Source organism: Oryzias latipes, chromosome 18 (genome assembly GCF_053564925.1).
Source record: "Oryzias latipes strain Hd-rR chromosome 18, Olatipes_Hd-rR_3.1".
NCBI lineage: Eukaryota > Metazoa > Chordata > Actinopteri > Beloniformes > Adrianichthyidae > Oryzias > Oryzias latipes.
In genome coordinates, this window is record NC_136254.1 from 2,136,164 (window position 1) to 2,151,424 (window position 15,261).

The 15,261-nt window shown below is 47.7% G+C and overlaps 1 protein-coding gene across 1 annotated transcript; it reads right to left on the reverse strand.

The window, feature by feature from the left end:
- Window positions 1-894: 894 nt before the first annotated feature.
- Window positions 895-12,391, reverse strand: LOC111949231 (uncharacterized). Its single transcript, XM_023965866.2, has 2 exons — window positions 11,794-12,391; window positions 895-1,891 (listed from the first exon to the last, which is right to left on the reverse strand). Exons 1-2 carry the CDS (start codon window positions 12,326-12,328, stop codon window positions 1,500-1,502), a joined length of 927 nt encoding a protein of 308 aa, XP_023821634.1. The 5' UTR covers window positions 12,329-12,391; the 3' UTR covers window positions 895-1,499.
- Window positions 12,392-15,261: the final 2,870 nt, after the last annotated feature.

The window sequence follows — 15,261 nt, forward strand, 5'->3', positions numbered from 1 at the left end:
GGAGCACTCGGGGCAGTAACCCCCAAGCTGGAGGAGTGGCTACAACAGATACCTGGAAAGACCTCAGACCCCTCAGTCCAGAAAAGAACAGGAACAGCTAAGATACTGCAGGACCCTCAAGCTCCCAGGCCTCTGGTAGAGGACCCGAGCTTGGAGGAGAAACCACCCGCTGAGGGTGAGAGGGGAATTTTTATTTTTAATATATATAAATTGATTTAATATAAAAAAAAACATTTGAACCTTAATTGTCTGTATTAACCCTTAGTATTCCAGGCCCGTCTGAACCTTTTTTTAATTCTACTTTACCAGTTTCTCTGTAAATTTATATTTAAACTGTCATTTGTGTGATGCTTAAGTCCAACCCCAGTTTTGTTTTTTCACAGATAGTATATTTAACCCATAACAACCCAGACTCATTTGTTTTTCTGAAAATGAAATGATTTCACCACAAACCAACTGGACCACAGAATCCGTTTCTGATATTTTCTGTTCCACTGATGTCACCGTGGATTCTTACTGATGCTGATGGAAATTACTGCCCACTTGTCGTGTCCAATCCTTTATCACATTTTATTCTCCTGTATGCGGTTTCTCACCTTCGTATTGGACTCTGAGCTGCATTAGCGCTATAGAAATGAACGCGCCTTGCCAAGTGAAGCTTTGCCGCCACTACCGGGTAAGCTGGGTTCTGGCGTCACTCTACTCATCTAATAAGCCATCCAATAGCAACATTCTTCTTTTCTGACATTTTCTTTTTGCCGTCGGTCCTCCGGCCCGTTCTCCTGGACCGGCCTCCTCAGCGTTTATCCATCCGTGGTCCCGGCTTATCCAGGAATAAGGGCGTCATCCGCCCGGAGCCTAACCGCCAAACACATGGACCATGCCGTGCACATATGTGTATCACAAATCCATCTTTATTCACATTGCTCAGATGCATTTGGACATCTGTTTCCCAGTAAAGTTCTATAAAAAATACAGCTTGAAAAGACTCTTTTTAAAGTGTGGACTTGAACTGTGTGTTTATTTAAAGAGCCACTCCGATAAAAAGTGTGTTTTTAACATGTTTTGTGGCATTTTTCTCACAATGAGATGAAAAATGCCGTTCTAAAAAGCTCGTAAAGTGTGACGTGGAAAACATGCCGACAAGCTCCACAACTCGAGACGCGGATTTCTGCTGAACTGCTGCCGCTCTGCAGAAACTATGACTCAGGACTTTGGATGAAAAACGGCCTCATGGTCATGAAAAGACCGCCGGGATCAGAAGATAATGGGAGCGGCACTTTAAGGATATTCGTTTGTCTTTGTTTTGCTTCTGACTGAGAAAAATCAACGTTTTATTCGGATTGTAGGATAATCAGATTTCCAGATTTTCATTTGAATGCATCTTTAGAAACAGGTGTAGAGTTTTAAAAAAGATCAAGTATTGGTTTTCAGACTAGTGGGACGGGTCGGTTAGTCTGATGTTCCACCAATAACAGAAAGCGGTCATGGGGGGGGGGTTACATGGGGGACGTTTGTTGAGCTCGAGCCATTCTTTGGCTGGGAGGGGGCACCATGGAGTCCAGCAGTCTGTTCATCATCCTCTCAAACATGTGATTGGTCTGCCTCTGCAGCTCCAGGCGGCGCTCCTCCGCCTCCATGCTGGCCTTCATCCAGTCGTTCAGCATCTGGACCTCCTGCTCGTGGCGCAGCTCCTCCATCCGCATGAACTCCTCGTGCTGCCGCTGCTGCCGTTCTATGAACACGCCCATCACGTCGCTGGCGTCCATCCTCGCCTTTCGCTTCTTCTTCCTGCCCAAAGTTGGGGGGGGCTTCACGTCCGTGCAGTCGTCAAACGGCGCCTGACTGGGCGGGTCCACGGGGAGTGACGCGTCCGACGCGGAGGATGTGGCTGTTCGGACGAGACGACACACGCCAGCGTCAACCCCGGGTCATGCAAGGTCGTTACGGTGCAAGCACACCGCTATTCCCCTCTAAAACATAACAGTTAAAGGCATAACCCCCCCCCAAACCCAGGAGCAAACTCAGGCACAGAGACGGCGTGCTGAGGCCTGAACGCCGGTTGGAGACAAATACCTCACGACCATCGACTGTATGCCAGAACTGGACTGCATTAGTGTGATGTCATCTCTAGAAAACGCTCCACTTCCAGCCTCCAGGAAAAACATCCACAAGTTCATCACCGGCTTTATTTTTGCAGATTTTCAATTTGATTCTAAAAACGTCATATTTGGTTTTCAGAGTTTTGAACACAAAGATCGTGATGCTTTCTTGTTTATAGACATGTCGTTATTCCTGGTTAAAATCCATATTTAAAAGTAAAATTGATTATAAAAAAAGCTGAATTCTTCTGACTGAAACTGGAACTGCAGCAATATTTTAAATTAATTTCTGCTTTAAAAAAATGCAAAAATCGATTAACATCTGTACATCTTCTGGATTAATGACAAGTTAACTCAGGCATTTTTATTTTTTGTCTTTTTATTTTAATTATGGGTTTTGGTCACGCCCTCGTTTTGGTCACGCCCACGGGTGTTGGTCACGCCCTCATGTTTTGGTCACGCCCACATGTTGGTCATGCCCACAGGTGTTGGTCACGCCCACGGGTGTTGGTCACGCCCTCATGTTTTGGTCACGCCCTCATGTTTTGGTCACGCTTGCATGCTTTGGTCACCCCCGCATGCTTTGGTCACGCCCACGGGTTTTGGTCACGCCCTCATGTTTTGGTCACGCCCACGGGTGTTGGTCACGCCCTCATGTTTTGGTCACGCCCTCATGTTTTGGTCACGCTTGCATGCTTTGGTCACCCCCGCATGCTTTGGTCACCCCCGCATGCTTTGGTCACGCCCACGGGTTTTGGTCACGCCCGCATGCTTTGGTCACGCCCTCATGTTTTGGTCACGCCCTCATGTTTTGGTCACGCTTGCATGCTTTGGTCACCCCCGCATGCTTTGGTCACGCCCACGGGTTTTGGTCACGCCCTCATGTTTTGGTCACGCCCACGGGTGTTGGTCACGCCCTCATGTTTTGGTCACGCCCTCATGTTTTGGTCACGCTTGCATGCTTTGGTCACCCCCGCATGCTTTGGTCACGCCCACGGGTTTTGGTCACGCCCGCATGCTTTGGTCACGCCCACGGGTTTTGGTCACGCCCTCATGTTTTGGTCACGCCCACGGGTTTTGGTCACGCCCTCATGTTTTGGTCACGCCTACTGGTCTTGGTCACGCCCTCATGTTTTGGTCACGCCCACGGGTGTTGGTCACGCCCTCATGTTTTGGTCACACCAACGGGTTTTGGTCACGCCCTCATGTTTTGGTCACGCCTACTGGTTTTGGTCACGCCCTCATGTTTTGGTCACGCCCACGGGTGTTGGTCACGCCCGCGGGTGTTGGTCACGCCCTCATGTTTTGGTCACGCCCTCATGTTTTGGTCACGCTTGCATGTTTTGGTCACCCCCGCATGCTTTGGTCACGCCCACGGGTTTTGGTCACGCCCTCATGTTTTGGTCACGCCTACTGGTCTTGGTCACGCCCTCATGTTTTGGTCACGCCCACGGGTGTTGGTCACGCCCTCATGTTTTGGTCACGCCCTCATGTTTTGGTCACGCCCTCATATTTTGGTCACACCAACGGGTTTTGGTCACGCCCTCATGTTTTGGTCACGCTTGCATGCTTTGGTCACACCCTCATGTTTTGGTCACACCAACGGGTTTTGGTCACGCCCTCATGTTTTGGTCACACCAACGGGTTTTGGTCACGCCCTCATGTTTTGGTCACGCCTACTGGTTTTGGTCACGCCCTCATGTTTTGGTCACGCCCACGGGTGTTGGTCACGCCCTCATGTTTTGGTCACGCCCTCATGTTTTGGTCACGCTTGCATGCTTTGGTCCCACCCTCATGTTTTGGTCACACCAACGGGTTTTGGTCACGCCCTCATGTTTTGGTCACGCCTACTGGTTTTGGTCACGCCCTCATGTTTTGGTCACGCCCTCATGTTTTGGTCACGCTTGCATGCTTTGGTCCCACCCTCATGTTTTGGTCACACCAACGGGTTTTGGTCACGCCCTCATGTTTTGGTCACGCCTACTGGTTTTGGTCACGCCCTCATGTTTTGGTCACGCCTACTGGTTTTGGTCACGCCCTCATGTTTTGGTCACGCCCACGGGTGTTGGTCACGCCCTCATGTTTTGGTCACGCCCTCATGTTTTGGTCACGCCCTCATGTTTTGGTCACGCTTGCATGCTTTGGTCACACCAACGGGTTTTGGTCACGCCCTCATGTTTTGGTCACGCTTGCATGCTTTGGTCCCACCCTCATGTTTTGGTCACACCAACGGGTTTTGGTCACGCCCTCATGTTTTGGTCACGCCTACTGGTTTTGGTCACGCCCTCATGTTTTGGTCACGCCTACTGGTTTTGGTCACGCCCTCATGTTTTGGTCACGCCCACGGGTGTTGGTCACGCCCTCATGTTTAGGTCACGCCCTCATGTTTTGTTCACGCCCTCATGTTTTGGTCACGCTTGCATGCTTTGGTCCCACCCTTATGTTCCCGCCCTCATGTTTTGGTCACACCCTCATGTTTTGGTCACACCAACGGGTTTTGGTCACGCCCTCATGTTTTGGTCACGCCTACTGGTTTTGGTCACGCCCTCATGTTTTGGTCACACCCTCATGTTTTGGTCACACCAACGGGTTTTAGTCACGCCCTCATGTTTTGGTCACGCCTACTGGTTTTGGTCACGCCCACGGGTGTTGGTCACGCCCTCATGTTTTGGTCACGCCCTCATGTTTTGGTCACGCCCTCATATTTTGGTCACACCAACGGGTTTTGGTCACGCCCTCATGTTTTGGTCACGCTTGCATGCTTTGGTCACACCCTCATGTTTTGGTCACACCAACGGGTTTTGGTCACGCCCTCATGTTTTGGTCACACCAACGGGTTTTGGTCACGCCCTCATGTTTTGGTCACGCCTACTGGTTTTGGTCACGCCCTCATGTTTTGGTCACGCCCACGGGTGTTGGTCACGCCCTCATGTTTTGGTCACGCCCTCATGTTTTGGTCACGCCCTCATGTTTTGGTCACGCTTGCATGCTTTGGTCCCACCCTCATGTTTTGGTCACACCAACGGGTTTTGGTCACGCCCTCATGTTTTGGTCACGCCTACTGGTTTTGGTCACGCCCTCATGTTTTGGTCACGCCCTCATGTTTTGGTCACGCTTGCATGCTTTGGTCCCACCCTCATGTTTTGGTCACACCAACGGGTTTTGGTCACGCCCTCATGTTTTGGTCACGCCTACTGGTTTTGGTCACGCCCTCATGTTTTGGTCACGCCTACTGGTTTTGGTCACGCCCTCATGTTTTGGTCACGCCCACGGGTGTTGGTCACGCCCTCATGTTTTGGTCACGCCCTCATGTTTTGGTCACGCCCTCATGTTTTGGTCACGCTTGCATGCTTTGGTCACACCAACGGGTTTTGGTCACGCCCTCATGTTTTGGTCACGCTTGCATGCTTTGGTCCCACCCTCATGTTTTGGTCACACCAACGGGTTTTGGTCACGCCCTCATGTTTTGGTCACGCCTACTGGTTTTGGTCACGCCCTCATGTTTTGGTCACGCCTACTGGTTTTGGTCACGCCCTCATGTTTTGGTCACGCCCACGGGTGTTGGTCACGCCCTCATGTTTAGGTCACGCCCTCATGTTTTGTTCACGCCCTCATGTTTTGGTCACGCTTGCATGCTTTGGTCCCACCCTTATGTTCCCGCCCTCATGTTTTGGTCACACCTTCATGTTTTGGTCACACCAACGGGTTTTGGTCACGCCCTCATGTTTTGGTCACGCCTACTGGTTTTGGTCACGCCCTCATGTTTTGGTCACACCCTCATGTTTTGGTCACACCAACGGGTTTTAGTCACGCCCTCATGTTTTGGTCACGCCTACTGGTTTTGGTCACGCCCTCATGTTTTGGTCACGCCCTCATGTTTTGGTCACACCAACGGGTTTTGGTCACACCCTCATGTTTTGGTCACACCAACGGGTTTTGGTCACACCCTCATGTTTTGGTCACACCAACGGGTTTTGGTCACGCCCTCATGTTTTGGTCACGCCTACTGTTTTTGGTCACGCCCTCATGTTTTGGTCACGCCCACGGGTGTTGGTCACGCCCTCATGTTTTGGTCACGCCCTCATGTTTTGGTCACACCAACGGGTTTTGGTCACGCCCTCATGTTTTGGTCACACCAACGGGTTTTGGTCACGCCCTCATGTTTTGGTCACGCCTACTGGTTTTGGTCACGCCCTCATGTTTTGGTCACGCCCACGGGTGTTGGTCACGCCCTCATGTTTTGGTCACGCCCTCATGTTTTGGTCACGCCCTCATGTTTTGGTCACGCTTGCATGCTTTGGTCCCACCCTCATGTTTTGGTCACACAAACGGGTTTTGGTCACGCCCTCATGTTTTGGTCACGCCTACTGGTTTTGGTCACGCCCTCATGTTTTGGTCACACCAACGGGTTTTGGTCACGCCCTCATGTTTTGGTCACGCCTACTGGTTTTGGTCCCACCCTCATGTTTTGGTCACACAAACGGGTTTTGGTCACGCCCTCATGTTTTGGTCACGCCTACTGGTTTTGGTCACGCCCTCATGTTTTGGTCACGCCCACGGGTGTTGGTCACGCCCTCATGTTTTGGTCACGCCAACGGGTTTTGGTCACGCCCTCATGTTTTGGTCACACCAACGGGTTTTGGTCACGCCCTCATGTTTTGGTCACGCCTACTGGTTTTTGTCACGACCTCATGTTTTGGTCACGCCCACGGGTGTTGGTCACGCCCTCATGTTTTGGTCACGCCCTCATGTTTTGGTCACGCTTGCATGCTTTGGTCCCACCCTCATGTTTTGGTCACGCTTGCATGCTTTGGTCCCACCCTCATGTTTTGGTCACACAAACGGGTTTTGGTCACGCCCTCATGTTTTGGTCACGCCTACTGGTTTTGGTCACGCCTACTGGTTTTGGTCACACCCAAGCTGTTTCCTTGGAAACCAAAGTGGACCATGTGCCAACACAGGAAGATTCAGAAATCCTGACCCTACGGTGAAGATGTCAGTCCAGCAAAGACTATGTTGTTCACTCCAGTCTCTGCATGAAGACAAATGAAGGTATTCTGGAGGACGCCCACTCCACCATCCCAAATGTCTCAATTATCTTTATTAAAACTGGAACCACCAGGACAGCAGTGGTGCAGTGGTCAACCTCTGCTCTGAATATTGAAGGTTTGGTTCCTCCTTCGCCTGCCCACGTGTTGAAGTGGGCAAGACACCGATGATGGTTACAGGTTGGTCAGCAGCGGAGCCCCCACCAGAGTGTGGATGTGTGAACGGGACTGTGACTGTAAGGAGTTCATCAAAATTCACCTGTCGGCGGGGAAGAAGCCTGCCCTTACCCCCCCTCCCCTTTGTCTACACTCTCTCCCGCTTACAGCCCCTCACAACCTTATGGAAGCAGATGTGTCTCATAATTCAAAATTGTTGTCTCTGAAACTGTTGGTGACTTGAAAACAGACGTTTGGGAACGCCGTGTCTTGTTTACTGAAAGGGCCAACGGCGCAGAAGAAGAGTGAGCGCTGACGTCATAGCCCCGCCTCCTCCTGGAAATGCTGACTGGGAATGAATTATGCGACACTTCTTTTTGCGCGGTGGATGAGAAAACAAAAATGCCTCTTTGCTTTATTGCTTTCATTACGTCACAGAATGAGTGTTGCTGAAGTAGAAAATGAAAAAGCAATTTGAAGGATTGATTTTTTTATTTGATCTTTGAGTCAACAAACGCAGCTTTATTTTTAAAATGAAAAAGCATTTCTGGCATTGACTTTTATTTTGAAATATGAGACACGTGTGCTTCCATACAACCCAACATTACTGCTGTCACACAAATGGCGAGCAGTATTGGCGCTATCCGGGCATCTTTTTGCCTGAAAGTGGATTTTTTCGTCTGCTCCTGATACACAATGTTATCAATAAAGAAAATCATATTCAGAAACACAAATTTAAGCTAAATGAATTCACATACGTCTTCTATCATCAGAGAAATGTCACGGGAACAATTTAAAAAATAATACACAATGGGCGGGTCTGTAAATCATCCTCTAGAGGAAAAGGGATAGAAAATTCAGTTCCCCCATAAAAAAATATTGACTGTCATTATTTAATATTATTACATTTTTGACCATTATTTCTGTTATTAAAATAAGTGTAACCTTAGCTTAGGGGGCTGGAAGGTACGGAGCCCTCCAGGTGCCAGTGGTTACAAAAAACAAACAAACAGTACAAGCAGAATTGATTAATCTGTGGGCACGGATTAATCAGATTAACAGTTAATCTGATTTTTTTTTTTTTTTTACCACTGGCACCTGGAGGGCTCCGTAGAAGAGTGTAAACATGTCGAAACTGTATAACAGAAACAAAATGCTCAATAAAGTGTTTACAAAAACAAAAAGAAGGATGTGGGGATTATTGGAACCATCCTGGAGCGGCAGGAAGAGGCGTCGCTCAGTCCAGGTCTCATATACAGTCGATGGTCTATTCCTGCTACGAATCTAGCCACAGGGGTTGCAAGCCAGTAACTTCTGTGCCGGTCCCAAGCCCGGATAAATAGAGAGGGTTGCGTCAGGAAGGGCATCCGGCGTAAAAAATTGCCAAAATAACCATGCGAATCATCCACAACACTTTAGACATACCGGATCGGTCGAGGCCCGGGTTAACAACGACCGCCACCGATGCTGTTAACCTACAGGGTGTCGGTGGAAATTTGACTACTGTTGGTGGAAGAAAGAGGGGAGGCAGAAGGGTCCGTGGCCAGAGAGAGAAGGGAAAAGGCAGGAACATAGGTTTGAGAATAGGGACTCTTAACGTTGGCACAATGACAGGGAAAGGCAGAGAGCTGGCAGACATGATGGAGAGAAGGAAGGTAGATGTACTGTGTGTGCAGGAGACAAGGTGGAAGGGCAGCAAGGCACGTAGTATTGGAGGAGGATACAAACTGTTCTATCATGGTGTTGATAGGAAGAGAAACGGGGTAGGAGTGATTCTGAAGGGGGAGTTTGTAAACAGTGTTCTAGAGGTGAAAAGAGTCTCAGACAGGATGATGAGCCTAAAGTTAGAAATTGAAGGGGTGATGGTGAATGTAGTCAGTGGGTATGCGCCACAGGTTGGCTGTGAGTTAGAAGTGAAGGAGAGATTCTGGAGTGAGTTGGATGAGGTCATAGAGAGTTTTCCCAGAGGAGAGAGAGTTGTTATTGGAGCAGACTTTAATGGGCATGTTGGTGAGGGCAACAGAGGTGATGAGGAGGTGATGGGCAGGTTTGGTGTGAAGGAAAGGAATCTGGAGGGACAGATGGTGGTGGACTTTGCGAAGAGGATGGAAATGGCTGTAGTCAACACTTACTTCCAGAAGAGAGAGGAACATAGAGTGACATACAGAAGTGGAGGTAGGAGTACTCAGGTGGACTACATCCTATGTAGACGAGGTCATTTGAGAGAGGTTAATGGCTGCAAAGTGGTGGTAGGAGAGAGTGTAGCCAGACAGCACCGCATGGTGGTGTGTAAGATGACTCTGGAGGTCAGGAAGAAGAAGAAGATAGGGAAAACAGAAAAGAAGACCAAGTGGTGGAAGCTACAGAATGAAGAAACTTGTGAGGAATTTAGGCAGAAGTTGAGGCAGGTCCTGGGTGGTCAGGATGAGCTTCCAGATGACTGGGAAACTACAGCAGAGATTATCAGGGAAACAGGTAGGAAGGTGCTAGGTGTGTCATCTGGAAAGAGGAAAGACGGTAAAGAGACTTGGTGGTGGAATGAGGAAGTACAGGAATGCGTCCAGAGGAAGAGGTTGGCTAAAAGGAAGTGGGATGTAGAAAGGACTGAGGAAGGTAGACAGGAGTACAAGGAAGCGCAGCGTAGAGTGAAAAGAGAGGTGGCAAAGGCCAAACAGAAAGCTTACGATGAGCTATATGACAGGTTAGACACAAAGGAAGGAGAAAAGGACTTGTACAGGCTAGCCAGACAGAGAGACAGAGATGGGAAGGACGTGCAACAGATAAGGGTGATTAAGGACAGAGATGGAAAGGTGCTAACAACCCAAGAGAGTGTACAGAAAAGATGGAAGGAGTATTTTGAGGAGCTGATGAACGAGGAAAATGACAGGGAAAGAAGGGAGGAAGATGTGGTTGTTGTGGAGCAGGAAGTAGCAGAGATTGGAAAGGATGAGGTTAGGAAGGCTCTGAAAAGGATGAAGAGCGGAAAGGCCGTTGGTCCTGATGACGTACCTGTGGAGGTATGGAAGTGCCTAGGAGAGACAGCAGTGGAATTTCTAACAAGGTTGTTCAATAGGATTTTAGAGAGTGAGAAGATGCCTGAGGAATGGAGGAGAAGCGTTCTGGTCCCAATCTTTAAGAACAAGGGTGACACGCAGAACTGCAGCAACTATAGAGGAATAAAGTTGATGAGCCACACAATGAAGCTGTGGGAAAGAGTAGTGGAAGCCAGGCTTAGGAAGAAGGTGGAGATTTGTGAGCAGCAGTATGGTTTCATGCCCCGTAAGAGCACCACTGATGCCATTTTTGCTTTGAGAATGTTGATGGAAAAGTACAGAGAAGGTCAGAAGGAGCTGCATTGTGTGTTCGTAGATTTAGAGAAGGCGTATGACAGGGTGCCGAGGGAGGAGCTGTGGTACTGTATGAGGTCGTCTGGAGTGGCAGAAAAGTATGTCAGAGTAGTTCAGGACATGTATGAGAGAAGTATGACGGTGGTGAGATGTGCTGTAGGTCAGACAGAGGAGTTCAAGGTGGAGGTGGGACTACACCAAGGATCAGCTTTGAGTCCTTTTTTGTTTGCTATGCTGATGGACAGGCTGACAGACGAGGTAAGACAGGAATCTCCCTGGACAATGATGTTTGCGGATGACATTGTAATTTGCAGTGAGAGTAGAGAGCAGGTGGAGGAACAGCTAGAGAGGTGGAGGTTTGCTCTGGAAAGAAGAGGCATGAAGGTCAGTCGTAGTAAGACAGAATACATGTGTCTGAACGAGAGGGATCAAGGTAGAAGCATTAGGTTACAGGGGACTGAGGTGAAGAAGGTGCAGGAGTTTAAGTACTTGGGGTCAACAGTTCAGTGTGATGGGGAGTGTGGAAAAGAGGTGAAGAGGCGAGTGCAGGCAGGTTGGAGCGGGTGGAGGAAAGTGTCAGGAGTGTTGTGTGACAGAAGAGTGCCAGCAAGACTCAAAGGAAAGGTGTACAAGACAGTGGTGAGACCAGCTCTGCTCTATGGGTTAGAGACGGTAGCAGTGAGACAGAGACAAGAGGCTGAGATGGAGGTAGCAGAGATGAAGATGTTGAGGTTCTCCTTAGGAGTGACCAGGTTAGACAGGATAAGGAACGAGTACATCAGAGGGACGGCTCATGTTGCCTGTGTTAGCGACAAAGTCAGAGAAGCCAGACTGAGATGGTTTGGACATGTTCAGAGGAGGGATAGTGGATATATTGGTAGAAGGATGTTGGAGATGGAGCTGCCTGGCAGGAGGGCAAGAGGACGGCCAAAGAGGAGATACATGGATGTCTTAACAGAGGACATGAAGTTGGCTAATGTTAGGGTAGAAGATGTCCATGACAGAGTGAGGTGGAAAAGGATGATTCGCTGTGGCGACCCCTGATGGGAAAAGCCGAAAGAGAAAGAAGAAGAAGTCTATTCCTGCTACAACCCCGCGGTAAACACCGCAACGGATGCGGTGGAAGCATCGATCACTCACCGCTCGTCGTGCTGGCCGTGACAGGCGCCAGAACCGGGTGTGTTCTGGACTCCTGGTGTGTTCTGGACTCCTCGAACAGGACCGCCTCGCTGCAGGGTTTCTGACTCAGTATCTTATCCACCGCGTCGAACCAGAACATCTTATCCTTCTCGTCCAGCGAGCTCCGCGATCTCCTGATGGCGTCTCGGATTTTCAGATACTGACAGCGCATCTTCTTGATTTTGTCGCGACACTGCTCGGTGGTTCTGTTGAATCCGCGAGAATTCAGCACGTCGCGGATTTTGGAGTAAATCTTGGAGTTTTTGTGAGTTTTCTCCAGCTCGTCCTGAATGGCGTCGTCGGCCCAGATCTCCAACAGAAACTCCACCTCGTCTCTGGACCACAGGGCCCCCTTGCTCGTCATTCTGTCCAGGGGTCTTTTGCCTTGTTTTGGCTTTATATAAGGCAGGTCAGAGGTTGCCATGTTTCGTCGCACAATTGACGTCATGACGCAGACCCTCACGTTCTTGGGGCTCACAGATAAACCGTGATGCATTCAGGGACAGTTGTTACACAGAGAGGAGGCAAAATAATCGGACTCAGAGGTTATTGGATGTCATTATCCGTTTCCTCGTTAAATGCCAGAAGGTTAAGGGATAATGTGAAACGCCAGGCCTGATTTGATTATTGATTTGGTCTTTTTTCATGAATCTCATTCACTTGCTAAGGATGCAAATTTTTTGGAAATCTCAATTCTTTTTTCCCCTTTATTATTATTATATATTGTCTAAATGACTAGATTTGGTCTAAAAACAGCAAAAAATTTGTATAAATAATAGAATAATACAATGTAAATGACATTAGGCAAGTAAATGTCATTTCTGTACTGCCAGACTTTTTATTGGATTTAAAAATGAAGACCTTTGTGGAAGATTTCTTTAAATTACTTAAAAGCCCATGTCTTATGTGAATTTCTTAAGCAAATTACAGAACATAATAGATTTTAATTTGCAGGCTAGGTGTCTCAAAATCACCATTTAGGTAATACTTGTATTATGCAGATGTAATAAATATAATAACATAACATGCGTTTCATTTTCAAAATGAAAAACATTTAACTATCATGCAAATGAACTTGCCGACTAACAGAAATGATTTTGCCTCATCTCTGAACCGAGTCGGGGTCCATGCATGTCCTTGTGCTTCTGACACCAGACATGTCCAACCTGCTGGACCCCCACCTTGAAGGAAACTTTTCCTTTAACAAAAGTCTTTGACACCAGAGGTGGACAGGCGATGCCGTTTTGGTCCACTGCCTTCGGTTTTGCTCTTTTTTCTCCATAAAAAGGCAAAATAGCCCAAAACGTTGCTGGTAATAGTCGACTGTCCAGCTTTACAGACAACATGCAGCAAAATCAGATCTAATGGCACTTTTAGCTCTATTTGAAAACATGCTTATAAAGGGTTTATCTGGAAACCAGAACGTCAATATTTCCTCCCTTTATTGTCATCAAACCAGAGGTGCTCTGACATGATCATCCCTTCCGTTTGGTAGGAGTCTGAAAACATCATTTTGTGAGGATTTTCAAACATGTGTTTTAGACAAAACCAGGTCTTAGTTGGTTTGTCTTGCATTGGCGTATCACTCACCCCGCCTTCTCCATCAACGCTGACCACCATCATTTCTGCACAGTGACCCTCATCCGTGAACAGGACGGTAGACCTGGGGGGTATTCCAGAAAGCAGGTTATGCTAGCTCCCACGATAAGTTTGAGGCTAAGGAAGTTGATAACCTCAGCTTTCGGTTCCAGAAATGGAGGTATGTTTCAGGGTAGGTCAAGTTACCATGGCAACTCATGCTCTGAGCATAACCTGGTCCGGAGCAGGTTTAGTTTAAGATTAGTTTGTTTACAGAGAGGTGAAACAGCATGGCGTGTCCATTTGAAGATGATTTAGTGGATGAAAAAGCTCAGATAATACTTTTTCCACCATGAGAGGGTGATAAGACCACATATGGATGTTGGAAAGATAAACTTTTTTACTTTGATCTAACTTAATTATTTGCTTCAGTTAAGATAAAGCATTTTTTTGTTAGGTCACCTTAAAAATAACACGTAGTTTTCAGACAATTATTTTCCTTTCGTTCAAATTAATTCAATTAAGTAGGTGTAACTTTGATGCTGCTGTTAGATCGCACCGCAAGGGATTCTGGGATATCATTCCCTTTGCCTGTCTGAACGGACGGATTTGGGTTTAAGTGTGGGTTTTTTACAAAATGTGTTTAGTTGTATAGCTGTTTTACTGTGTTTCACCGAGTTTTGCCGAGCTATTTTGTCATACAATGCTTAAGTCTCTGCACCATGAGTGAGAGTAAAGGAGAGGATGATGATTTTATATAGCACCCCTACCACCCAAACCTGTTATGACAGTGACGGAAAATTCTATGTTGAGTTTTTGCACTCCGTGCATTTTTTTCCGTTCTTTTTATTGTTATAAAAATTAGTATATCTGGCGGCTCAAACTTAGACATATGAAAGTTCAAGAAATATAAGTAATTAAGATGGAAAAAAGATTAATGAAGTAATGTGACATTTAGTTAGATAAATACGTAAATTTGAGTTGTATAAACAATTATTGAGTTTGAATAAATTTAACTAAATTATTTTTCAGCCGTGTTACTTTTTTGATGGACTTATAATTTCTATCCGCCGTCATTAAAATCTCAGACTCCGTCTCACTTCCGTCTCAAGTGTCGCGCTTTCTTTTTTTTTTCTCCACGCGTTTCCATGGTGACTCCAGAAATCGGCGATCTATTGAGAATGTCTTTATGTACCGTGCATTAACCCAGGGTTACCAAGTCGAGCGTAATTACGCCAACTCACATCCGGTCTTTTGGAACCGACATACCCAGAGTAAGCAAGTTCAGGCGGATTTCAGCCAGAGTTCAGGCTTAAAGTCAGGCTAGTTTAAACATGCTTCCTGGAATACCCCCCTGCATCCTCCAGGTCACATGGTCTGAACTGCAAACGTTCACGGCGGTGTCTTGGTGTGGGTGGAGTCACCTGCAGCGGTCGTCTGTCATTCCAGTCAAAGGGGGGGAGGCGGTTCTGAATGGTTAGTCTGGAAACCCGAGTACCCCTCCCATCTGGTAAACGGGCCTGCAGCTGTGTGGCGTTTGCTGAACCAGGTCAGAGGTCATAGGTTCTGGTCATGGTGGTTTGTCACTGTGGGGGGGGGGGCTCCTCTCCTGGGTCTGTCCCAAACTCTGACAGTAGTTCTGGGTCTTGATCCAAGTCTGCTGATGACACTTGGAGACAAGTTGACCTGCAGCACCTGACTGTCTGCCACCAACCTGAAGGCGCTGTGGTCGGGTGGAGCTGCTCGCCGTTCAGCGGCGTTGTGTTCGTGGCTGTTGGAACTTGGAACGACTCAAAGACTAAATCAGCTGTTTAGACCCACAGAGTGTTGATGAAACACGGAAAAGGTTTT